General features: G+C 39.1%; 1 protein-coding gene across 19 annotated transcripts in view; it reads right to left on the reverse strand.

Annotated features, from left to right (window-relative positions):
- Nucleotides 1–27,668, reverse strand: part of KCNT2 (potassium sodium-activated channel subfamily T member 2) — a 339,487-nt gene that overhangs the window by 96,808 nt on the left and 215,011 nt on the right. For all 19 annotated transcript variants that reach the window (XR_002341192.1, XR_002341191.1, XM_021081854.1 and 16 more), the window contains one exon: nucleotides 13,044–13,152. Coding sequence is in view for 17 of the 19 variants with exons in the window: in XM_021081854.1 (XP_020937513.1) it covers nucleotides 13,044–13,152 (109 nt within the window). In the remaining 2 variants the exon portion in view is untranslated. The remainder of the gene's footprint in view (nucleotides 1–13,043; nucleotides 13,153–27,668) is intronic.

Consider the following 27,668-nt stretch of genomic DNA (forward strand, 5'->3'; position numbering starts at 1 on the left):
AATGATCTGTTTCAGATTCACCAAAATTGACACTGATTGCAAAATTAGTTGCTTTAATATACTTATTTTTATTATCAAACAAAATAATTTTCACATCAATGGGAATAAAAACCATCTTGTCACAAAGTATCTCTGGGCCAAAGTCCATTCTTCCATAAACAATTAAAGGCTTTACCTATAAAATCTTTGCCTTAGGAAAAGGATGTCATTTAAATTTATGCTTGCAGAGTTCCATAAGACAGGACACCATCAAACTCCTAGAAGAAAACATAGGCAAAACACTCTCTGACATCAATATCATGAATATTTTCTCAGGTCAGTCTCCCAAAGCAATAGAAATTAGAGCAAAAATAAACCCATGGGACCTCATCAAACTGAAAAGCTTTTGCACAGCAAAGGAAACCAAAAAGAAACCAAAAAGACAACTTTCAGAATGGAAGAAAATAGTTTCAAATGATGTAACGGACAAGGGCTTAATCTCTAGAATATATAAGCAACCTATACAGCCCAACAGCAAAAAAGCCAATCAATCAATGGAAAAATGGGCAAAAGACCTGAATAGACTGTTCTCTAAGGAAGATATGCAGATGGCCAGCCAACACATGAAAAAATGCTCAACATCGCTGATCATAAGAGAAATGCAAATCAAAACTATCATGAGATACCACCTCACACCAGTCAGAATGGCCATCATTAATAAGTCCACAAATAACAAATGTTGGATGGGTTGTAGAGAAAAGGGAACCCTCCTGCACTGCTGGTGGGAATGTAAACTGGTACAGCCACTATGGAGAATAGTTTGGAGATACCTTAGAAATCTATACATAGAACTTCCATATGACCCCACAATCCCACTCTTGGGCATATATCCAGACAAAACTCTACCTAAAAGAGACACATGCACCCGCATGTTCATTGCAGCACTATTCACAATAGCCAGGACATAGAAACAACCCAAATGTCCATCAACAGATGATTGGATTCGGAAGATGTGGTATATATACACAATGGAATACTACTCAGCCATAAAAAAGAAGGACATAATGCCATTTGCAGCAACATGGATGGAACTAGAGAATCTCATCCTGAGTGAAATGAGCCAGAAAGACAAAGACAAAGACCATATGATATCACTTATAACTGGAATCTAATATCCAGCACAAATGAACATCTCCACAGAAAAGAAAATCATGACTTGGAGAAGAGACTTGTGGCTGCCTGATGGGAGGGGGAGGGAGTGGGAGGGATCGGGAGCTTGGGCTTATCAGACACAACTTAGAATAGATTTACAAGGAGATCCTGTTGAATAACATTGAGAACTTTGTCTAGATACTCATGTTGCAACAGAACAAAGGGTGGGGGAAAAAATGTAATGTATACGTGTAAGGATAACTTGATCCCCTTGCTGTACAGTGGGAAAATAAAAAATAAATAAATAAATCAAAATCAAAATCAAAATCAAAAAAAGATAAAATTTCCTTATTGATGCTTCATTTTAAAGAAATAAGAAAATGCATTTATTAGCTTATTACATTAGATTGAAAGTGGATTTGAAAAGTCTAAAACAAGTGATCAAAGGATTGAATCTAATTCAAATTAACATGTTATTTCATTCCACACTCTAGTAGTTCACTAATTTATGTCTGTTTGGGTCCAGAGAGTGGTTAATATTCTTTACGGGAGCCTCTCAGAACACACAGATGAATTATTTTAATACACAAAGATCTCAGAGTTTTGCCTTTATTTAAAATTTAAAATATTTATATGATATTCCAAGTCACCTTTACTGTCAATGTCAAGAATCCAGAGTTAACTCTACAGGTGAAAGAAATGATTTTGATAAATTGCAGTCAGTGTCCTTGAAAACGTAATTGTAATTTATGGAATCGAGACAGCATATAAGGGTAGACAGAAGCTCCCACAGCAGGTGAGGTTACCAAAGAAATAGCTAATACCCAGCTTTGGATGAGCGTTTATTCTTGCTGGTCTGCAGGTTGATCTGATTCGCAAGAATGACAATCTTATCTAGAAAGAAAAGTATTCAAGACCTCTAAGTAGAAGAAGTAATAAAACTCAATATTATGATGACTCGGTCTACCAGGAAGAGGTTTATGCCTTCCTACACTTGAAAAGCAGAATTTCTCCAGCCTTATATGATATCAGACATTAAAATTAAAACCTGAGGCCTAAGATTAAACCCAAGATTAAAGCAATATAGAGAATGATAATCAATTTTCTACCACCAGATGGAACTAGAAAGCTGTCTGCCATTCTCAGGATGAGAAAAATGGCTGTGAAAGTGGAGAGAAGAGAGAAAAGCTATACAGCTTTCAAGCACTATTAACAGTGAACATACACAACAAACACCCTTTGGGAAGAGATTTCAGGAAGAAATGAAATAGAGTTCAACCGTTAAATGTGAAAGGCTGATTGTTTGGAAGTGGCTAGAACTCACTCCCCTTAGAGTTTGTTTGTTCTTCAGACACGCCAGTGTGGTTTTCTGAAGTGCTCACTTAATTCAAGAAGCCACCTAATTATCACATACACAAACTCTAAAATTCTCTAAAGCCTTTTCATCTACTTTTCAAACCGTCGGGTGAAAACTAAATTCATCTCCCGTAATGACACTGCTTTCTCAGTTCTTTAATTCCATCACTAAAGACCTCATAGCCCACTGACTCCAAACTTGCTCCTTCAGCACTCACACAGATTGACAGCTCACACGGACCTTCCCCCACTCCCTCCGAACACAGCCTGTCTCCCTGCTGAACACACACATGGTCAGTCTCCACCCAAGTGCCCGGTGCCTTTCCGCCTTTGCACTGCTCTGCTGTACCTGCCTCTTCAGTTTAGAACACCACAGCGAATTCTTCAGGAAATCGTATTCCATAAATATTCATATCTAGGGACACAGGAGTTTCATAAGCGCCTATGGTTCTTACCTATACTTTATCATCTGAGCATTTTTTTTTTTACTCTTTTAAAATGATGTGTAACTAGCAAGTTTCTTTACTGTCTGTGCTTGTGATCATTGGCTTTATTCTCAGAGATGCCAACGAATCTTACCAGAGCTAAAAGAAACTGTATTAATAAGATAAATCTACTAGGGGAAATACAGAATACATTCTGACCACACATAAGCCATGTTTACCCTGTGTCCTGCCCTGTACAGAATACTAGTTTCTTTGTGACCAGAATGAACCCATGTCTGCATTTCCCAAACTTCTAACACAGTGATTTACAGTTTGAAAGATTATCATCTGCGGCATGAAGGAAGGAATGGCCAAACCATAACAATATTTTAACTCTGTTCATTGCTCTATTCATTGCTGAATGATGGAACCTGAATCCAAAATTTTTGTGTTTTTAGGGCTGTACCTGCGGCATATGGAGGTTCCCAGGCTAGGGGTCTAATCGGAGCTGCAGCCCCCGGCCTACACCACAGCCACAGCAACGCGGGATCCGAGCCTCGTCTGCAACCTACACCACAGCTCACGGCAATGCCGGATCCTTAACCCACTGAGCAAGGCCAGGGATCGAACCCGAAACCTCATGGTTCCTAATTGGATTCATTTCCACTGCACCAAGACGGGAACTCCTCATTGCTACTTTTAGCATGTGACTTTATTCATAACTTAAATTGACCAAAAAAATGCTTCTAAATTCTAGGCTTAATTTGAAGAGTTTTAGGGTATATTTCATAAAAACATGTTATCAAATTGTATTAGCACATCAATGTAGGCCTTTGCTATTGACCACCTTGTCTGAGGTGTAGGAGAAAAGAATTCTCTCACAACAGATTCCCCACAAAGTTGTACATAGAAAGTAACAATGACGACAGATACAAATCTCTTGATTTTCCATTCTGTAGGCTGAGGGTATTAGCCTCTTGTCCCTGCTGTTACTGCGAAGTATCATTTGCTGCACCTTTTACATTCTTGAAAATATAAACATCTGTATTCTGTTCATGGACTATAAATATATCACCGCTTCTGGAGAACTCATTGTACACCTTACACTTAAACAATGTTATACATCAATTATAATAATGCTGGGGGGGGAGCACAAGAACCTGAGTGCAGCGATTACATTATCAGGATCACTGCCATTAGTTCACTTAAGAGTTACGTGGAATGCTATAATTATATAACCTCCTCTGTGGTTCCCCAAGCAAATCAAGGAGGAATTCTTTTACTAACTGACTGACCATTTCTCAGTATTACGGCACATTTTCATCTGATTTATTATAGTTCTTTTTTAATTTTCCTGGAGTTTTTATAATTCCCCTCTTTTTTTCTTTTCCAGTTGGGAGAGAAAACAGATACTTCCTTCCTTTGGCACATCCCATTGGGTGTGTTTCTTTTAATCTCGTCCAGTCTCTTGCTGAGACACGATGTCTGACTTTTCACATCTTGACACAGATTTTAGGGATCTGGTTTTAGCTATGGTAACAGACATGTGATTCAGGTTCCATCATTCAGACACGGGTGCAGGAGTTTATTCTGGAAGTGAGCTAAAAGAGGAGACAGGTAAGCAAGGGGCATCCATACTGCTGAGATGCCTGGCTGCCCAGGCAGGCTGCCCCTAGGACATTCAGAGGTCAAGGTTCCTTAGTGGGATGGTTGTGAGGGGTGGCGGTGGGAACTGCTGACACATGTGTAGCCAGACAGAGGCTAACTTGTTTTATGGGTTCTCCATATTCCCCCACACACCTTCTCACTAAACTAGGTCAGTGAATACTCTTGTCTAAAGTTAAGAATTCTAGTCACTGCTGAGATTTCTCTCCTTTTTAGTAAGTCCTAGGGGTTTTTTCTTAATCAGTATTGCTTTATAATTTCACATGCTACATCTCTAGGTGGTGTTCTTTTTTGTTCAGTATGATTCACAAGCAAGAAGCTGCCAATTTAAACATTTAAAGGCCCCTTCTTCCATTTCTGTTCTCTCCATCCTTTTAGGAACTCCTTCCAAATCAAACATTATCTCTTTTGGACTGATCTCCTGAACTGTGAATTCTTTTTCCTATATATTTCATCTCTCTTGTTTTTAATCTGAAATCCTTGAGATTTCTATGATGTTATCTTTCAAGGCTTTTGTTGCATTTTAATTTCAGCAATCACTCTACAAATTTCAAAAGGTCTTCTTTACTTTCTATTTCTCTATCGTAACTGCTTTCATATCTTCATGAGAATAATACCTACAGTTATTTTTAGCTATTCTGGATTTGTGTGTTTATTTATTATGTCTTTCCCCCCTTATTACTGCAGGGAAAATCAGATCCTCCAGAACCATATCAACAGGAATTTAAGTTAAACACTCTGAAATCTTAAACTCTACAAATTTCCTCAGCGTTTTACTCTTTGGAACAGTCATCATCATACTTTCGTAATCTTTTGGTATTATTGTGAAGTATTATTTATACTTCCCTACTTTTCAAAAATACACCTGAATTTATTTCTAATGTATTTTTGTTTTCATTTACTGAGACTCACCTTGCTTCCAAAATGTATATTTGACTCTCCTTCAAGTGTCATAGTCCTTTGACTTAAAAAAAAAATTGTCGGAGTTCCTGTCATGGCGCAGTGGTTAACGAATCCAACTAGGAACCATGAGGTGGCGGGTTCGATCCCTGGCCTTACTCAGTGGGTTAAGGATCCAGCGTTGCCATGAGCTGTGGTGTAGGTTGCAGACGCAGCTCGGATTCCGTGTTGCTGTGGCTGCGGTGTAGGCTGGCGGCTATAGCTCCGATTAGACCCCTAGCCTGGGAACCTCCATATGCCACAGGAGCGGCCCAAGAAATGGCTTAAAGACAAAAACATACAAAAAAAACCAAAAATTGTTTGCTAGTGAGTACAAGACCCAACCTTCCAGGTAAACCCAAAACAATTCCAGTAGGAACAGAGAGGTGTTATTCTCTTTCTGGGTGGATTTATTCCCTCCTTTCATCCTGCATGCTGGTAGTCAGCAAATGACGAGTCATACTTCCAAGTTCTGAGTAGGATATGGAGGAATATAAAATAGATTATTTGTCTGTAAACATGATTTTTAAGTGGAAGATTACATCTTATGGCAAGCAAGAAGGCCTCAGACTACTTAGTCTGGGGTCTCTAAATGACATATTAAGATGGTTAGACCCCAACGCCAAACTACATGCCAACTTATAATTCAGATGAATTCATTTAGGACAAGTCTGATTTTTTCCCCAGGGTCAAGATCTGACTAAACTTAATTATATAGGGAAATGGTACTATGGTGGATGAAACAGGCAATTTGTTCTGTATGCAGAAATTCAACAAAAATGCCCCTTCTTTTCCTAGGAGTCTTGCAGCCCAGAGGCTTACTGGGGGCTGTGATTTTTGTCTTTTGCTGCTTCAACCTCGAAACACATTCTGGGATGAGGTTTTCTCTCTCTCTCTCACACACACACACACACACACACACACACACACAGAGGCATGTAAAACTGAATCACTTTGCTGTACAGCAGAAATTAAGGCAACATTGTAATCCAACTATGCTTCAATAAAATTAACAAACAGAAAGTTTCTTTATCCACTTTCCATCTTGTAGAAATTCATTGAAATCTCTCCGTTTTCATTAATGAAAGCTTATGACTATTAATTTGCTGTCGTTTCAACAGAGTCTCCTGAGGAAGAGCAGATGAAGGCAATGGTTCATCCACTATTCTGGACCAGGGGTCTCAGTGAATTTTCCGTAGTGCAGCCTTTCCTTCAGTTATTTAACTAATGTTTAGGAACATTCCTGCCGCAAAAACACCATAGAAGGTATAAGAATGAGTAAGACGTGTTCTCCACCTTGGATGAAATTACGGCCTATTAAGTGGGAAAGAATAAAAAGGCCATAATACACACTCTGGCAGACACACTCTGGCAGAATATCATAAAATTCCACACGAGCTCATAGAAGGGAGAAATCACAGTAAATGTGGAGCTTAAAAATATTCCTGAGGAGAGAGAATCTTAGGTTTAGCAGAATTCTCTAGGAAGGCAGAAGAAATAAATTCAAGGCAGAGGGAATAACATTAAAAAAGATGTAGAAGGCGGAAACCACAAGTATATTTAGGATCGTGTTGTTTGGAGAACATGATGTATGTGAGAGAAGCAGGAGAAATAGGGATAAAAAGCACATTAGGACTAGAGAGCTTAGAGGGGCTCAATAAATAAAGCGGACATACTTAAATCCCATTCGATAATGAAAGATGAGCTGTCAAAGGCTCTCCAAGTAGAGAACTGTCAGGCCGAGTAGTGTCTACACGTCTCAAAATACATTTCCTAGAAGAATGTTCTAGCTGACCTTTGAATAGCGGTGCTTAGGAAAAACATTTCTCGATAATCAGACTGATTTCGGATACATCTAATAACAGGTATTTCTGTGGAGGTTTTCAGTACATGTTAATTTATATAAAAGAAAAATAAGAGTAATGTTCAGCTGTATATTGTTTCCCTGTCTCGCGATTACCTCCGTCCAGACATCCAGTCTTGAAGTGTGTGTGTGTGTGTGTGTGTGCGTGTGTGTGTGTGTGTGTGTGTGTGTGTGATGGGAGGCATGGAGAAAGGGCCATCGGGGATATACAATCTTTCTTAATTGCCAGGGTCAAAGAAGCAGGCTTCCATGGAACCCCCAGCAGAACTATTTTCTGTAAAATGGAGTTCCGTTATTTTTCCTCTATTCTTCCTGGACAAACCTAGTAAAGTGGCAGCCTCGACCAGGCTTCGCGTTCTTATCATCTTCTTATGTGTTCACAAGGCATCAAGGTGAAAAAGTCTCCATCGTCCAAAATTGTTTCCTCAGAACTTCCCAGAGACTAGTGACCCACTAATCCTGTTGCTTCTGTCTTCATCTTAAGCCTTCTATATTGTTAACTATCCAGTTCTTTCCAGAAATTCTTGCTGCTTTTTATTCTGTTAGACTACACTGCATTTACTTTTTCTTCCACTTGTTTCCTAAAAGGAATAATTTCTCAAGGAAAAGTCTTAAGTTGCCACTTCTCCCAATTCCCCACCATTTCTGCTTTCACCTTAATGAGCCCCGATTCCCACTCAGGACCTAGGAGTAGCATCAATCCCACCATCAGAGACAGCTGCATCAGAAAGCGAACACACCCAGTACCAAGCTCCTTCTCCTTCCCCAGACCATGCAGTTCACAGTTCTTCAGCCGTCCAGCCGAAGTGTGTGAAGATATATTCTTCTTCTTCTTTTCTTCTTTTTCTGTTCTACATCCATATCCAATCAGTGGCTAAGAGCTGTAAATCTTAACTGTGATATTTTTCTTATCAATTATCTCTTTCCTTCCCACTGATTATTACTAAGACCAAAAATATTACCTCTTAGGTGGGACTGGTGAAATAAGGAAATGTTTTTGTGAAAGTAAATGGGAAGGAAAGGAAAAAATAAATTTTGATAAAGATGAAACGTCATCAAGATGGGTCAGCTGAATGTCCATCCACTGTTCTGATAATTTGGCATTTCCTTGCTAAAATCATCATCGTCCATGTTTGATAGCCTATAGTAATATTTGTCCAAAAATAAACTTGTGCTCATCTCTCTCACAAGAGCGCCAAATAAATCAAAATATGAATTTAACAACCAATAGGAAATATCACCGCCAAGAGCACTGAACACTCAAATGTAAATGAGGTGAGTGAGAAGAGAAAACTGTGAAGGGCTAACATACAGAGCAAACTCTCAGTGAGTTAAAGGAGCACAGTTCTTTGAAGTCATGTAAAGCTGACATCAAATGGAGCAAGAATGAGCAGATTAACACACAGGAAAAGAAAATGTAAGATCATAAGAGTATTAAAAGTCTTGGCAGCTGCAATGGTCAGGGTCCTGTCTAAACTGCCATAGGGACTCCAAAACATAAGACAAATTTAAAAAATTAACATTCCCCATATGCCAGTACAGAGGCAGGGAATTCATATCTAATATATGGCTTCCGTCCTTGTTCCCATTTCCGCAGGCTGAAGGAAGAAGAGAATAAGAGAAGGCTGAGAGTGGTTAAGTGGGTAAACCTAATTCTAACACCTAATTCTAAGGCTGAATTAGGAACTTCACTTTCACCCAGTCCTAAGGCAGGCCTGTCACTACAAGAGCTGGCCTTTCTATCTCCAATTCTTGCTTTCTTTGTCTGTCTTCGCTGTCCCCAGACTCACATTTATTATTTCCCTTAAATAGCTACAATCAACAAAAACACTTCATTGAAAAGATACTTTTAAATTAGACTAACTTAGGTTTTATATTATAATTTATTTCAGTGCTTGCTGGGTTTTAAAGTCTTAGCTTCTTTTTTCACTTTGTGTCAACTAATAAAAGTACCCAACAGCTTGTGAATATCAACTATTTTTAGTTAAAAGTACCATTTATTACAGAATAAACTTTTAATAACATGATTCTCCTTTTTTAATGGGGAGATTTGAGTATGCCTGTAAGCTTTGTTTTTGATGAGTGGTTTGATAATCCTTGCATAAAGCATTTTTTAGACTACTCAACACCTTCCCCATTATACTACTTAATTTAGCTTCCAAGTCTGTTCTTTTATTATTAAATCAGTATGTTTGAGCTCTTTAGTTTCTGCTGATGCTCAAAGGAAAAATTTCAAACATGTTCTGTTAATAAGAGAATCTTTACTACTTTCAATTAATGTGTAATACAGAAGACTTGATACAAATTACTGTGGTCAATCAGTATTCTTAATAAAATAGATATATTAAATTAAGTGATCTGTTTGGATGACTATATTCAAGTAATGGTATTTATCTGATTAAAGTATTACATCTAAAATACATAAAAACTCTTACAATTCAATAATTAAAGATATATGTGATTAGAAAAAGGGTAAAGGATTTGAATTGGATTTTCTCCAAAGATGATATGAACGTGGCCAATAAACACACAAAATAATGCTCAATATTTTTAGCCACGAGGGAAATGCAAATCAAAACCACTAGATACCACTTTGCATCCACTGGTTACGATGAAAAAGTCAAATTATAGCAAGTGTTGCTGAGGATATGAAGAAATTCGAACCATGATGACATTGCCGCTGGGAAGGTAAGATTCTACAGTCTCTTTTGAAAACAGTATGGCAGCTCCTAAAAAGGACTAACCAGAGTTACCCAATGACCCGGCAGTTCCACTCCTAGATACAGACCCAAAGATATTACAGCACGTGTCTCCCAAGATCCCGACATTAATGTTAAGGTCATCCTTGTTCACAGTGCTCGAAACAACCCAAATACCCATCAGCTGATGAACAGAAAAATAACATGAGATATAACCGTTCAAGGGAAAATTATTCCTCTGTAAAATGGAATGAAGTACTGATGTATATTACAATATGGATGCATTAAAAATTCTATGCCAATTGAGGAGTTCCCTTCGTGGCGCAGCGGTTAACGAATCCGACTAGGAACCATGAGGTTGCGGGTTTGATCCCTGGCCTTGCTCAGTGGGTTAAGGATCCCGTGTTGCTGTGGCTCCGGTGTAGGATGGCAGCTACAGCTCCGATTCGACCCCTAGCCTGGGGACCTCCATATGCCGCGGGAGTGGCCCAAGAAATGGCAAAAAGACAAAAAAAAAAAAAAAAAAAAAAAAAAAAATTCCATGCCAATTGAAAGAAGCCAGTCCAACACCAACCAAACAAAAGCACATACTGTATGATTCCATTTATACGCAAGATGCAATGTCCAGATAGGAAAATCTTTCGTCAAAGAGTAGATTTGTGTTTGCCGATGGTCAAAAAGGTTTGGATAAAATGTGAGTGATGGCCAAAAGGTAAGGATTTATTTGCAGGGTGATGAGAATATTCAGGAGTTAAGAGAGACAGTTGCACAAGTCTAGGAATATACAAAAAAGCATTACTTATAGCCTTTAATAAGTGAATTATGTGGTTGTGAATTACATCTCAATAAAGTTGCTATAAAGTTATTTTGGTTGCCTACAGCATTTATTGTGGCACTTAATTGGGAAATAACTTTGCAGGTCAATCTTACCTATGGGAAATCCTTAATTACGTGGCAACAATATCTTCAACATCACTTTCTTTTTCTTTTGTTTTCCTTTCTTTTCTTTTCTGGCCTGCACCTACAGCATATGGAAGTTCCGAGGCTAGGGGTTGAATTGGAGCTGCAGCTGCTGGTCTACACCTCAGCCACAGCAATGGAGGATCTGAGTTGCATCTGCAACCTATGCCACAGCTCATGGCAACACTGGATACTTAACCCACTGGGCGAGACCAGGGATGGAACCTGCATCCTCATGGATACTAGTAGGGTTGGTTACTGCTGAGTCACAACGGGAACTCCCTGAAATTCTTTTTAAATTTATTTTAAGTGCAGTGTATTCACCAGGCAATACTGTGTGCCAATAAATGATATTTACTAGGAGTTGGAAGATGTAATTTAACCAGTCTATAAAGACTGATGTGCGTGAGTGCTGATGGACCTTATTTTATCATTTGTGCAACAATGAGCCTGGGCGAGATACTCAGCTCTACGGCTCTATGATCCTAAGACAAAGATGGATGACAAGATAATGAATCCATGTGATAGGTTCTATGAATGTTCAGTCGGTGTCAAAATAGTTTTGTGTTCTGTTCAATTCCACGAAAATGCTGAGTATACTTCCATCCAAAAAAAAAACAATTTCATTCATGATCCTGTTACATTTTTTCCACTGTACATCTTCAAGGCTTGTAAATGTATAAGAATAGAAATATTTATATTCAGAACTTTGAGAAAATTGCTCCTGGGAAACTCTTTCTGTCTCAATAGAGCAGAGAAGTAATTAAGAGGTAAGAGAATAAAATCTTATTAAAAATACCACAGGGTATTTACTACTTTTCAGTTAGCAATTTCCTCCATCTAGCACTAAATCCCAGGAAAGAATTTTCCTCTTCCTTGATTTATTTGACTTGGCACTTCACTTAAATAACTATCAATTAACTTGCAAAATCGAAATAATCATAACCACAAGTAGCACAGTGGAATTTGCTTAGAAAATCAACATTTTGTCTAAAATACCAAGTAAGGAATAGGAAAAGCACGAAGTGCAGTGCCATATTTGTCTCCTTAAATAGAGCAGGTAACTATGTTCACTGATTGTATTTTCCTAACTCATTGGAGTCAAAACCAACCTCTATATTTCATGAAACTCCATCCAAATAAACAAACAGGAAAAAAAGTTCTGATGATAGAATTTCCCTCAACACCTTGAAACTCATATTAAAACTTATTTCTTTTAGACTACATTAGCTAATTTTATCGACTACTTTGTTACCATTCTATAATGAGTGTATAATTTTATTTATTTATTTTTTTTGTCTTTTTGCTATTTCTTGGGCCGCTCTCGCGGCATATGGAGGTTCCCAGACTAGGGGTCAAATCGGAGCTGTAGCCACCGGCCTACGCCAGAGCCACAGCAACACGGGATCCGAGCCGCGTCTGCAACCTACACCACAGCTCACGGCAACGCCGGATCGTTAACCCACTGAGCAAGGGCAGGGATCGAACCCGCAACCTCATGGTTCCTAGTCGGATTCGTTAACCACTGCGCCACGACGGGAACTCCTATAATTTTAATTTTGAGCTCATTTGTGTACACACAGCTTTCAGATAAAAACTTACCTCAGAAATAGAAAAAATTGGCTTTAAGACCTTATAATAATCTTGGTTTTTTTTCTTTTTAAGTTTTTATTTGCTGAGACTAATCTTGCAAACAGAAGCAATGCCCTAATCTCAGGCCTCTCAAACGATGTAAACACTTAGAATTCAGGACAAAGAAACTAATCTCAAGATTATTTAGAAAAGACGCATCACTGTCATGGGGGGGTCTCAGACTCCACAGCAGGTCTGTACTGGTCCGTCTCTCTGTTTGCCTGTCTATGGACGATGATAACACAGAAATACAAGCATAGGTGCATGTCTAGCTGTATACCTTGGCTTGCAGTATTTCTCAATCACATAACTGCACTTAAACTGTTTTTTAATCATTTAAAATGCATTATCTTAAAGAAAAAATATACTTACTGCCCTCTAGAGGTATGAACCAGCAGTGTAATGAGTGTAGAGGTTGCTGGGCATATACAGTTTAAAGCTAACATGGCGTATTTAAACTCTTCTTCACAAACAACATGATCTGTTTGAAATAAAATAGGTAAATTAGAATAATTTACCTTGGGTAGTAAGAACTTAAAATAATACGAAAAATAAGGACAATGAATACAATTACCCACGTTTCCACAAAAATACACTTGTTTTGGAGATGCTTTTACAGGTGCAATTTTATCCCCAGGGAAAAGGTTTCGTTAGAGAAGGTATCTAGACTACGAGGTAAATGACTGAGAGGTCCTGGGCTTCTAGACCCAAGTCTGTGTTTACTAACATTCAGTTTTTAGCAAATGTTTATTTTTTTCCTAGACCTCATCTGTACAAGGAAGTGAGGTGAAAGCAGGTTGGAGGTACAGTATGGAAAATAAGTCAGAGACTGTATAAAGCCCCTTTGGTTCTGATACTTCGTGTTGGTATGAAGCACAATAGTACTGGGATTTAAAAGATAATTGATTTATCCAATTCATAGTCACACAACATAAAGACTTCGAGTAACTATTAAAAGATGTGGCAGACAATATTTGCACAATATATGAGTAATAGGTTTTGTACACTCAAAACAACTGTAGTATCAATCAATAAAACTTATTCTGGAAATAAACATAAATTTAAATTATCCTTTAACCTCAGGACCTATGTCATAAATTCAAAAGATGAGAGAGTCCAGTCAGGAAAGAGAATACACGCATAAAAAGAAATTCAATGACATGAAAAAAAAAAAGAGTGCTAGATATAGTGGCACATGGGGGAGAGTGCAGGTCATATTAAAGGAAGCTGATGCCACTCAGCCCAGTTTTAGGGAAACAATTAAAGCACTGTTTGTTGGGAGGAAAAAATTTTCCCTTCCAAGTACACTATCACAGCCAGTATTGGAAATAAAGACCATGTTTAAAGTTCCAAGAAAATAAATATTCTTAGGCAGAAAATAGCAGTTTTAGCTAAATTAAGAAACAGAAGGTTGCATCTGTAAGTCAGTCAGATCCATAAACTGAACACATACATCAATTTATGAAGAAATAGGAGTACTTGAGAGGTGGTTCAGCAAATGCTCCAGACAAAGAATAACTTTACTCTGTTTATGTAACGTGAGTTAACATATGAAAGGGCCGATTTTTTTTTTCTTTTTCTTTCACGTCTTTATTTTTCTCTTACACATTTTATGGAAGAAATTGTATGCTTAGGGTTGCACATCAGGATTTATTCTTTAAAAAATGAAGAATCTGCTAACAATGTCTCTTCTCATTTTAGCTTTTTTCATTTTTCTCTTTTTTAAAATGTTGTTTTAATTTATAATTTTAAAATTTTTATGGCCACACCTGCAGCATATGGAAGTCCCAGGCTAGTGGTTGAATTGGAGCTGCAGCTGGAGCCTACTCTACAGCACAGCAACTCAGGATCCGAGCTGCAGCTTGCAGCAACACTGGATCTTTAACCCACTGAGTGAGGCCAGGGATTGAACCCACATCCTCACAGACACTATGTCGGGCTCTTAACCTGCTGAGCAACAACAGGGAGTCAGTCCTATGTCTCTCTCTCTGTTTTTTCTTTTTTTTGCTTGTCGATATATTATAATGATACTTTTTAAGGGACATCTCGATAATACATAGCCATGATACTTAACATTTTGGAGGAAGGCAGACAGATTGTAAATCCAATTTGGAATGCTGAAGAGTATATAAAATATCTGCAAAAGAACAGTGACTTAAACCACTACTTCAATCTATCTCAAAACAATGTTTGAGGGTGTATGCCCATCGGTGAAAATAAGGTAACTCAACGGCTAAATGCAGAATGTTATTACTTTAGAATCATACGATAGCCAAACACATGGGATTCATAAATTTCAAACCAAACACTGGAACATATGATTTAAGAAAAATGTGTAATTTATTACGACATAGGACAGAATACTTAAAAATCCAGCTACCAGAAAACTTAGAAGGTGTGATGACCATATATGTTTTTGCCTTTGGTTTAATGTACAAACCGTATTTCTCCTAGTAGGGGACCATTAAAAAATGTGGTCGTTGTGAGCAAGTTTGAAACTACCTCATCTTACTTTCTTTCAGTGGTTAAAGAATTTTTAAAAACTGACTCCCCTTCCCTCCCTTTTCCTCAATGAATGTGTGCATCGACATTCAGTTGGAGATGGCTGAAGGAAGATAGTGTTGCACTGGCTAATTTTAAAAACTATCCAAATCAGTGAGAAATGAAAGAAGGGGAAGATTAGTAAGTTTTAGGTAGTCATTTTTATCCTGTGTATGCATGTTTCTACAGGTAAGTAAGTTTTTACAGCGTCTACTAGCCCATCAAGCAATGTACACATTCCTGGAGGCAATTTTATACATAGATACAAGTATGTTTGGCACTGTTTTAGCAAATACTAAATTTTTTAGGAAGACACCTACTGTGTGCATTGAGGACGCTTATTTTGTGTCGTATGGTATGTGAGTCATTAATACAAATATTGCTAGTGTCAGTAGTGGGCACATACTTGGTGCAAGCATCTATCTTTTGCGTTGCCTGTTTTTTGGTTATTCATACCTGAGCATTTATATATTAAAATATACGCTTTCTTGCTATTAATATTTCCTTTCTGTTTCTCCTTCATATTACAATTAGGACATTGCATTCATTATTTAAAATATATTCATGGTAGATAGCTATGTTTACTCTGGATTTCATTCCAGCATAGAAAGGGAAGTGAAACGAAATATTTATTGAAAACGATCATCTAGATTAATGAGTTAATGCATAATCTTAGATTAGATAAAAAGAAAAATTGGTACTTTTTTCTTTTTATGGCCACCCCTGCAGCATATGTAAGTTCCTGGCCTAGGGGTCCAATCAGAGCTGCAGCTGCCAGCCTACACCACAGCCCCAGAAATGCTGGATCCAAGACACATCTGCGACCTATGCTGCCGCTTGCAGCAATGCTGTGTCCTTAACCCACCGAGTGAGGCCAGGAATTGAACTCGCATCCTCACAGACACTATGACTGGCTCTTAACCTGCTGAGCCACAAAGTGAACTCCTCGGTACCCTTTGTATAAAGAAAACACTGTTTAATCAATATGTATAATTGGCACAGGAAAAGAAATATGAAAGAATAACAATCTTAAATTTCATAAATTATAGAAAGCTGAAAAAATTCAGTAAAATGTAATGGACTATATTTCTAGACCTTTCTTCCCAGGTCCAAATCCATCTATCCTTCTTGGACATTTTTTGAATACCTACCACTACCCCCAACCCGAATTTAAAAACTGAGAACAGTCTTTCATCCTCCTTGGCCCTCGTTTCCCAATGTCACCTGATTGCCAAGATCCATTATTTATATCGTTAAAGTTCTCCGTCTCTCTCTCCCTCCCGCGCCCTGATTCCCACTCTCACTAATTTCTGCAGGCTTCAGATCCTTATCTATACTCTTAAGGGAAAGAGATCAGCTTTCAGAATTAAAACAAAAAAACAAAAAAACTTCATCTACCAGATTCTATGCAATATATGCACGGAGCAACCTATGCTTTAAAACATTATTATTTCTGTAGTTAAATGGATGGATATTGACAACTAATTTAAAAATAAAGTTCAGTGCAAAGATCACTACCAAATAAATTCAGGTCGTGTCAGATTTTACCACCAACAGAAATACTAAAATATTTTCTTTTTACAGAATTTCCTGGATTGGGGAATCAGGCTAAGGGACGGTGGACCTTTATTCAAACTCTGATAATCTCTCACCTGGGGCAATTAAGCCACTCCCTAATTGCTCTTCCTGTTTTCCAATTCTGCAGCTTCCCACCTATCCCCCTTCTAAAACTGTGCTGGCTAATACAGTTGCTTCAGCCATAAAAAAGAGCAAAATAATGTCATTTGCACAACATGGACGGACCTAGAGACGATCATACTGACGAAGTCAGACAGAGAAAGACAAAAACCATATGAGATCACTTACATGTGGAATCTAAAAAAAACAAAAACAAAAACAAATGAGCTTATATATGAACTTAAATAGACTCAGACATAGAAAACAAACTTAGGGTTATCAAAGGGGAAAGAGGTAGGGAGGGATGAATTGGGAGTCTGGGATGGATACTACTATATTCATACTATTATATATAAAATAGATAAACGACAAAGACCTACTGTATGGCACGGGGAACTCTACTCAATATTGTATAATAGCCTATATGGGGAAAGAATCTGTAAGTATATATATGTGTGTATATATATGTGTGTGTGTGTATATATATGTATATAACTGAATCGCTTTGCTGTACAACTGAAACTAACACAACACTGTCAATCAAATATACTTCAATAATAAATAAGTAAAAAATAAAACTGTGCTGGCCAATACAGTTGCCTTTGCCACGTGTGCCTATTTAAATTTAACTAAACTACAACTGAACACAGATAAAAGTTCAATAACAATAAGGTTCTCAACAACGCTTGTGACTAGTGGCTACAGCATTAAATAAACAAGGCAAATTCAGAGTTCAGAATATTTCCATTATCACCCCTAACTAAACAGTGCTGTTTGATCTGCCAAACGGATTAATGACCTTTCATGACTCCTAAAGTTTATAGGACATATTCCGAACTCCTTAAGATACCATTCCTGGACTGTTCGAATTCGGGCAAATCTCACTAACACAATATACCACTGCTGTCATGTCCCTTCTCGGTCATAATGCTGCTAAAATCATTCCTCCGTAATAACAGGAGAGAAGGGAGACCGTGCGGGTGGACACACACGCTGGTGTATAGATACGAAGGCAGATGTTCGTGAAAATCTTGGTTTTCTTCCTACGGTTCTATTTTCCTAGGGAAACAGGTGGAAATGATGATTAGAAAGAGGCTGGAGGTGAGAGGAGGAAACGAGGCAGAGCTGTTTAAAGGAGTGGTAGAAGAAACAAAATTGAGAGGCCAGAGTGATGGTTTGGCAGCTTCTAGACCCCTGGAAACCAGCGCTCATGAGTTCAGGTGGGAACGACCTGCAGCTTGTCTTTTGTGTGTTTTCTTTCCTCTGACCACATTCAAATGCATGGCGGTAAATACTTAGACCACAGAGAGAGTGCACTAGCGTTAATTTTTGACCAACAAGTTGAACTTGTGGAAAGATGGTCAACAAACCGTGGCTGAACTGAAATCGTGGGTTATAAAGCTGCGCCAGGGAAGAGATATGCATGCTAAAAAGGCAGGGAAGACAGGACCAATGGGTGAAAATGCGGTCGAATCAACACACGGCGAGTCCCAGTGTAGTCCCCAGACAGTCGGAGCTCTGCATTAGAGGACGCGAGCGAGAAAGGCGCTTCAGAAAGGAGGGGCTGGGAAAACAGAGAAGACGGTGGGGTCGCATTTGCTGGTAATGACATGATCTAGGAAGGATGCGCCTGGTGCGGAGAGAGGATGGTGAGCAAGGACAGTGGAAGGAGGGAAATCCGAGAAACCCACGTCTGGGGACTGAAAGAAGCATTTCCACGGCTGTCTACGTCATTAACTATTATGACCAAGTAGTTCGAAAAAAGGGACAGTGAGCTAGGAGACAAGCAATTTTTCAGCTCATTTTCTTTTTATGGCCACACCCACGGCACATGGAAGCTCCCCAGCCAGGGACTGAATCCGAGCTGAAGCTGTGACCCTCACGGCAGCTATGGCGGCACCAGATCCTTTAACCCACTGTGCTGGGCTTGCAATGGAACCCACGCCTCTATAGTGATCCAGGCTGCTGCAGTTTGATTCTTAACCCATTGTGCCACGGAAACAAAATTGAGAGACACAGGGTGATTGTTTGGCAGCTTCTAGACCCCTGGAAATTAGCTCAATTTTTTTTTTCATCAGCTACTTACAGTTCCTTTTTGGGGACATTTCAAGTCACAAACTGCCAATTTTTATCAAACGATTTTCTAAGTAAAGACAGAAGACCACATTATATAAAATTTACGTACTATAGAGATGCACAATGTAAAATTGTATCTATGGCAGAAACGGCTCTTTGCCCATTACCCATTTTCCCTTCTGAGTGCAGAAACAACATGTCTGTGGACACACGTCTGGAACAGGTGGTGGAAAGGGCGAGAATGCTAACGTGGGTTGACAGCTCCTTGCTAATGGTAGTCAGGTGTATACAGAGAAATGATCAGAGGTAAGAACCGATCACTCTGCAAGCAGAGAGGGAAGGGAACAGAGCTCTCTCGTAAGGAGGGAATTGTTTGCTTGAAGCCAGAAATCTAAGAGTCTGGGAATCTGGACTGTTGCAGAACCAAAAGAGTGAATAGTACCCTACGCAGCAAGAGATGACATTTCTCTTTCAGAGCCTTTATCAGAGGCCTCCCGTTAAGACTTTTCAGCCAGATCAATAAAGCTGGACCTGTTGCCGAGATCAGATAAAAGTGATGCCTTCCCAATCAATGAGCCAATTGTTTCGGATGAAAAACCTGTTGTTTCAGATGATGACGAGCTAAGTGCCATTACAGCAGAGAGGGTAATCTGGACAGGGCGCCGGTAGCCAGCAAATAAATCAGGTGCTCAGAAAGTCCTTGGGAAAGAACTTTGGCCACAATTACTGAGACATGAGAAGGACTGGAGGAAATCTTTTCCAATTTCAACATTCTCTGGAGCCACAGAAAACAGCGAACAAGGACCCATGCTTACGAACAGTCCTTCTCTAAGAGCAGAACGGGTGTCTAATCAAAACATTCACTGCAAGTCTCAGAAAGGCATGTCCCGCAGGCATTCACTATTGCCATGGACCAATGTCTGCTGTGAGTCTCCCTTTCTTCTTTCCAAAAACCAATATGAAATTGCAGTTATCTTGCTCTGCTATGGTTTATGCACAGGTAGGGAGGTGAGGGTAGCTGCCTCTTGTACTAGTGTCATCTAGAACTCTGCGGTGTGGGGAATTCTGAACTTTGAGTTGGATGTAGCCATTGAGGCAACTTTGGAGAATTTTGCATACTAACAGATGAGTATCTTATCACATAGGGAAAATACTGTACATGGGTACCTGGCGGCTACAAAGATCTGACCTGCGGCTGAAATGACCATCGCTCCCTGTTCATCCTCTTCTTCTTCTTTTAGTAAGAGAGGCTCTCATCTCCCCTCCTCCATCCCCAGGTTTTAGCAGGGTGTGTGTCTACCCAGGTAGAAATGACATGCCTCAGCCCCCCTTTTATATGGTTCCTAGACCAGGTTTGGTAAACCTCTGGATTACTGTTGTATAGACAAAACCACTTTCCCTAAATGCCTTCCTTCTGGCTGATGAGATTACACATGTGGCAAAGGCCTGGGTTTGATGATGCAAAGGTAACTCCTTAGCAACGATCAAGTCTGTCCATCCTTCCTTTCTAATTTCCCACCTTTGCTGAAGAAAGCACTTCCTCTTTCAAAATTATAAGCACTCTGTCTTATATTTTCCTCTCCCCCTTTTTAAGCTTCCGTTTGTTGTGATTCAGCTCTTCTCCCGTGTGGCCGGTTGTTCCAGCACAAGCACATGAGAGGAAATGGTGTCACCTCCAAGCGTGCCAAACCCTAGGCGAGGTCCGGATCCCTCACAGTCTAGCTTGCCTTATCTTTAAAATGGGACTACTAATCGTATTACCCCATACAGTTTTCTGAGGAGAAAAGTAGATACTGAGGATAAACTGCTGAGCAGGATTCTAAACAGGTGCTTCTAATGATCCCACTCCTGCATTATTAAAAATAAAAAAAATTCAATAAACCATCTTGAGATAGTGTCGACAAGACTATTTAAAAATTTAAGCAGCAAAATGATACGACTCTATTATTATAACAATTAAACCATGATCCTAGTTTCATACAAATGCTGACTTTTGCATATATGTTCGTGTGAGCACATGTATTTCTGAATAAGCACAAAAAACTGTCCGAAGAATCAAACTGGTAAGAGTAACTATCTTAAGGGGGGGATCCGGTTTTCAGGGACGACAATTTTAAATAGTAGGATCACGTGACATTCTTGGTTTCTGTTTTATTGGTATTTTTATTATTTCCGATTTTAAAACGTTTCGGATAAGCAATTAAATGATTAAATTTATAGGCAGATAGGAATCAAATCTATTTTCAATTCCCCTTCACTTTATGGAAAATCAATTTGTTCATTACATTTTAACAAGTCAGAATCATTTTTTTTAAATCCGCCTCACAGTATTTTCTGGGCTCTCCTATGATTTAAAATGCTGGAAGCTTCTGCCATGTGGTTGCTAGGTAACAGCTCTTTGGAAAGCTGTAAACAACAGTGGACAGCGCACTAAACCAGTGCAGTCCTGGGTTTTGATTTACAGAAATCAAATATCCTCTGGAAAAGAGCTTTTAAAGGGAAACATGACACAGGGTAAATTTTAAAAATTGAATGTTATTTGTTTTTATTTTACAGGGAAAGAGTTTATTACATAGACTGACTGAACCAATTGCATTATAAATCTCTCACATAAGTCCTCGCTTATTAGAGTCTTTATAAGCATGAGTGGGTTGATTGCCATGAAAATTGCTTCCTTTTCTTCAAGGAGAACACAGCATCTCCAATAATCTGTTTTATTTTGATCCTGCTGCTTTAATCAATAAAATACCAATGTGTGTGTGTGTGTGTATGTTTGTGTGTGTTAGTGTATGTGCATGTTTTTATGTGTGTGCGTTTGTGTGTGTGTGTGTGTGTTTGTGTGTGTTCGTGTATGTGCATGTTTTTGTGTGTGTGCGTTTGTGTGTGTGTGTGCGTTTGTGTGTGTACATAAGGTCGTCATATTTCTGCCAGTTCCAGGACTGTGACCCAAGCAGCCACTAAATGGCTAGGAATAGGTTTCAGAACAGCTTTAAAAGTCATTTAGTTTCACAAGATCTAAATATAAGAATGCTTATTAAATATACAGAATTCAACCCAGTTCAAGATGGGCAATGTTCTAAAACAGATTTATTTCACTTCAGTAATCCTGATATTAAAACACATTTTTGTGTTTTCCTAATGGCTTGAATCATTGTTATTTTAATGCTGTAATGTGTGTTTTTTTTTAAGTATTTTTTTAAAGTATCATGCTAAGTAAATGCTCAAAGGGGAATCAAATTTCCAGCATCCTAGAGCAAACAGTTTTATTAACTTCCCTGTATTTTAAACATGTCACAAAAACAGCAGTTTTAATATTTTTTGAAAAGTTGCTGTTCTCAGAACTCTAATTTCTTTAGTATTCACTTCGAACTAGATCATGATGGTTCTTGATATCAGGAGAGTTAATAATATAGATATTGAATTGTCTTATGATAGCATAGTGATAATTATCCCAAACAAGGTTTTAACTTTTATGCTAAATGACAGATACACATATGTATGCGTCTGTATTATCAAACCTCACAAAAGATCCAAGATTATTGTGTTAAATAGTTTTCACATAAGGAATTGATGTTCAGAGAGGTAAAGTAACTTGCCCAAACCCACCATTAACTTAAATTCAAACTTCCTATGAAGAACTCTGCACAAGCTGCACAAGTACAATTGATTTACCAGGTGCATTACCGTAAGTGAAACTTCCCTCTGGACTTCACAGTCTCAGGAGCCTACGTTAAAGCTTGCTACTTGCCACCACATGCACAAACGGTTCAAAACCGCTAAACTGAACTGTTGACTGAAAAATGCAATGACATGTTCCCCAAAACGCCATCGTTTAATGGGAAAATTTGGGACGAATGTTGCCAAGTCGGACCTTGAAATGTTTTGTTAATTTTCAGTCACACACACCCCCAAACTGTAGCTGGACTAAAATGATTTAAGTTATGGATTCAAAGGAATTTTGAAAGATCTCTAGATTTATCAGTAGGAAATATACTGGGTTTTTTTTTGTTTTGTTTTGTTTTGTTTTGTTTTGTTTTTTGCTGTGCCTGCAGCATGCAGAAGTTCCCAGGCCAGGGACTGGACCTGCGCCACTGCAGGGACAAGCCCAGATCCTTAACCACTGAGCCACCAGGGAACTCCTGTGGTAAATGTTATAAAGGATATAGATGCAGGGACTCCAAGAAGATACAAAAGAAGATACCTTTCTTGCCCTGGAGGAATGAAAATAAGCATCCTCAAAGAAGTGAGGGAATGACACATGTAAATGAAGTCATATAGGTAAAATATGGTAGCAAATTTTGAGGAAAGGCCCATCCATTGGTTTCCCATATCTAAGAGTCAAGAGATGAGCTAGAGTTTGAAACTACTGTGTCAAGAATAAGAGCATGATTTGACAAGAAAACATGCCGCACTATTAAGACCGTAAGCTGCCAGATTGTGCGTTTACAGTGACACGAGCCTGACTCACTGTGTGATTTTTTCCTTCCAGTAGCACCTAGCCAAGGAGCAGGAAAAGAGGATCCATCTGTTGAGAACGGTTTGTGTGTCTGCCATGGTCAATTGGGAGCTAGAAAAACAATTCAAACAAAGGAAAGCGGTATGTGGATCTGAGCTTGGCTTAAACGAGAGACCACAAAGGTCAGGTTGTCTCAAAGGGGCAGAACAGAAGGAAGCAAGCTGCGGCACAGAAGACTAGATCAAGAAGTCATCAAAGGAACGCGTCTCAGCTGTTTGAGATGGGGGACACATCTTTCTTTTCCTTTCTTTTCTTTTTAACGTTCAACCCACTGCAGACACGTGTGCAGGTCTATCCTGTGCATGCTGACACAGAGCCTGTGCCTCTGTGACACACCTGTGAGTCTGATGTGGTCCAAAGGCATCTATTCACCGTGCAGACAGACACGTACAGATGAGGCACGAGGGTGTTGCGGCAATGCCAAAGCGCTAACCAAGTTTCTACATGCTAACGTCCAATGGGCTGCGTACTTCGCAGTCTAGTCCAAGTTTGCAGAGGGAAAGTGGTCTTTGGACCTTGAGGAGCACTGCTCATGGAAAAGTGCTGCACTGACAGGCGGGAGGAGAAGGCTGCAGACAGATCGGAGGGTGGAATTAGCAAAACAGAGGTTAGACTGAGTTTGGGTGGTGGGAGGTCTGAAGAGCGTAAATAAGACTGGAATCATTTGGGATGATTCAAGGTCTAGGAATACACTCCACTGCTTATCTTTTTCAGTCTAAATCTCTGGGAATTACTGCTAATTAAACGGGAAAGTAGACCTTCTGAACCAAGGAATCTATGAAGGTTAAAATATACTCCTGGCACTTGTCGAAATGCATCATAAAGTAAAAAAATATTGCAAATGTTGTCCTGTCTCTAATTTAAAGAATAATTAGATTGGGAGCTGTTAAGGCATTAAGTTCAATTCCATGTCTTTAAGCATGGAAGACTTTGAGCACCTATGCCTAGTGTTGTATGAGACAACTAGATATAGTTATTTATATCTCTCTTACAAAAATTTAAACTTCAGATGAAATAACACAGAAGAGAAAGAGGTGAATTACAGACTCCCATAATAAGTAGTTTTGTCTTTCATAAAAATAGACAATAAGTGGAAATATGCACTTTCATGAGTCTACGCCTTTTCATTCCCAATGAAGGAAATTGCTGTGGATCGTCTGACCTCCCACACACACACACACACAGCCGTACTTATCGTTATGTATAAGCTGTGACAGCTGTTTTCAGCGGTGTCTTTACTCTGGACAAAGCTGCAAAGTGACTCTCACCTCATCTCTTCTATTAAATATTTAGGACACACTTATTGGCCATTGCCCCTCTTTTGGCAGTCTCCCATAATAACCAAACCTTCCTCTTTCCCTCCAAAATGTCCATCCTTATAGAAACAGATAGACAGGTAGATAGACAGACAGATGCTACTATCAACTTCATATTCATCTACCAGCCTTAACAAAGAGACCATAAACGATAACTGACATGTCAATTATAATTTAAAATATACAATTTAAAAGGGACTCTATGCTGCCCTCCTGTCCCTTGGGAATTACAAGTCCGTTCCCCATGTCTGTGAATCTGCTTCTACTTTGTATATTCCTTCATTTGTGTCACATTTTACTTCTTATTTTTTTAAGATTTTAGTTTTTTCCATTATAGTTGATTTACAGTGTTCTGTCAATTTCTACTGGACAACACAGTGACCCAGTCATACAGATAGACGCATTCTTTTTCTTACATTATCCTCCATCATGTTGCTCCACAGTTTATATTTCAAATATAAGTGACATCACATTTGTCTTTCTCCTTCTGACTGAATTCACTTAGTATGAGAATCTCGTACTAAGTGAAGTCACTAGTTGCATCCATATTGCTGCAGATGCCATTATTTTGTTCTTTTTTATGGCTGAGTAGTGCTCTGTTGTGTATATGCACCACATCTGCTTAATCCATTCATCTGCCGGTTGATATTTAGGTTGTTTCCATGTCTTGGCAATCATGAACAGTGCTGCTGTGAACACAGGGCTGCATGTATCTTTTTGAATTATGGTTGTATCTGGATATATGCACAGGAGTGGGATTGCTGGATCATATGGTGGTTCTATACTTAGTTTTCTGAGGAACCCCCATACTGTTTTCTATAGCAGTTCTCCCAATTTACATTCCCAGCAATAGTGGAGGGTTCCCTTTTCTCTACACCCTCTCCAGCATTTGTTTTCAGCAGACTTGTTAATGATGGCCGTTCTCACTGGGGTGAGGCAGCAGGTACCTCTCTATAATTTTAATTTGCATTTCTCTAATAATTAGTGACGGTGAGTATTTTTTCAGTCTCTTGGGATAAACTGTGATGAAAGATAATATGAGAAAAGGAATGTATATATATGTATGACTGGGTCACCATGCTGTACAGCAGAAATTGACACAACACTGTAAACCAACTACACTCTAATACTCTAATAAAAATAATAAAATAAAAGGGAACTCTACCCAATATTCTGTAAAAACCTGTATGGGAAAAGAATCTGAAAGACAATGCGTATATGTACATGGATCACCGAATCACTTCATCGCACAGCAGAAATTATCACAACATTGTAAACAAGCCATACTTTAATAAAACTGAAAAAATAAAAACTGCCTGCTACAATCAGTCAATCAATAAGGGAGCTTCTTCATGCACCGTGACCTAATGGCTCACTGAGCCAACTGTCTTGTCTGGCTGAGTCCTGGCCCCTGTGGTTGTCCTTTCTCGGCACCACCAGCCTTCCACCCAATGCCCCCACGATTCCTCAGCATGACGTTCACACCGCCAGATTCCTCAGAAAGAGAGACGTTTGGCATTTCAGTCCTTCGCAATCCACACCAACTCTGTGAACTTAGAGGATAGGCTTAGGGGCTGCTAAAAATTCTGTCTTAAAGAAAGTAACTTTTGAAAAAATGTATTGATTCTAACTTTTAAGCGATGGATCCTTGGATGATCTAGAGGCAAAAATCATAGAGCAAACATTGATAAATGCGCAAAAAAGAGAAAAAGTTCTGTTGGTTAAAAACACCATAAATAGAACTCAAAGACAACTGGCAAACTGAAAAAAGGGCACTTTTTAAAAAAGTCAAATGTTAGTAATTTTAGAATATGAAAAATCTCTGTAATTCACTAAGAGAAAAAGAGTCCTCTCTGTAGAAAATAAGGGTACAGGGATGTAGGTTATATACAAATACACACACAAATTAAACCACTGATAGATTCATGAAAATGGGCAACTCTGTTAGCAATCAAAAATTGATAATTAAAATGAACTATCAGTGGCAATACCACAGGCCTCTGAAGAGCAGACACGCTGGAGAGAGAGTGTTCATTCAAGACCCAGCTCTACCACTTAGCATGGCACCCTCAGCATTCTGCTTAATAACTCTGTGTGTCTGCTCTCTCATCTGTAAACTGGGGATAACCAGAGAATCTACCCCTGGCAGCCAGCCTTCCGCACAGCCACTGCGATTCTCAGATCCCGGTGTTTGGATCCTGTGCCACTCTCCCACAGGGAGAGAGAGTGGGAGAGTGGCACAGGATCAGGTTAGATCAGTGTAACCAGTAAGACACTGTGGAAACGACAGTGACAACCAAGGCAATGTCATAAAAGACATGGTGGCGTCTGTCTTGCTGTCTCTCAGGTCAGCTGGTCTGGAGGAAGGCAGCTGCCACATGATGTGGCCCTCAAGTGTCCCTGAGGAGAAGTACAAGAGGTACGGAACCAAGGGCTCCTGCCAAGAGCCAGCATCAGTTTGCCAACCATGTGGATGAGGAGTGGACCACCTTGGAGGCAGATCTTCTGAGCCAAGTCAAGCTTTACCCACAGTCCCAACTGACATCTTCACTGCCATGTTACAGTATCCTCGTCCTACAGTCCCGACCCACAGAAACTGTGTTAACCATTTATACCACCAAGTTTGAGGTCGTTACTAACTGATTTACTACTTTCTGAGGTTGTGATGAAACCTTACTGAGTTAATCCATATCGAAGAACTGTTTTGCTGCACATCACAGCATTATATAAATGTGAACTGCCACGAAAATAACAATAATGGTAATACTGATACTGCGAATAATCAAGTTCTTACATTATTTTTCACTTCAGCAAGGGGCAAATTTAAAAGGAATATTGCTTACTTCTACAAAGGTATACATTTCTAGATGC

Source organism: Sus scrofa, unplaced genomic scaffold, assembly GCF_000003025.6.
Source record: "Sus scrofa isolate TJ Tabasco breed Duroc unplaced genomic scaffold, Sscrofa11.1 Contig2471, whole genome shotgun sequence".
In the NCBI taxonomy this organism is placed as follows: domain Eukaryota; kingdom Metazoa; phylum Chordata; class Mammalia; order Artiodactyla; family Suidae; genus Sus; species Sus scrofa.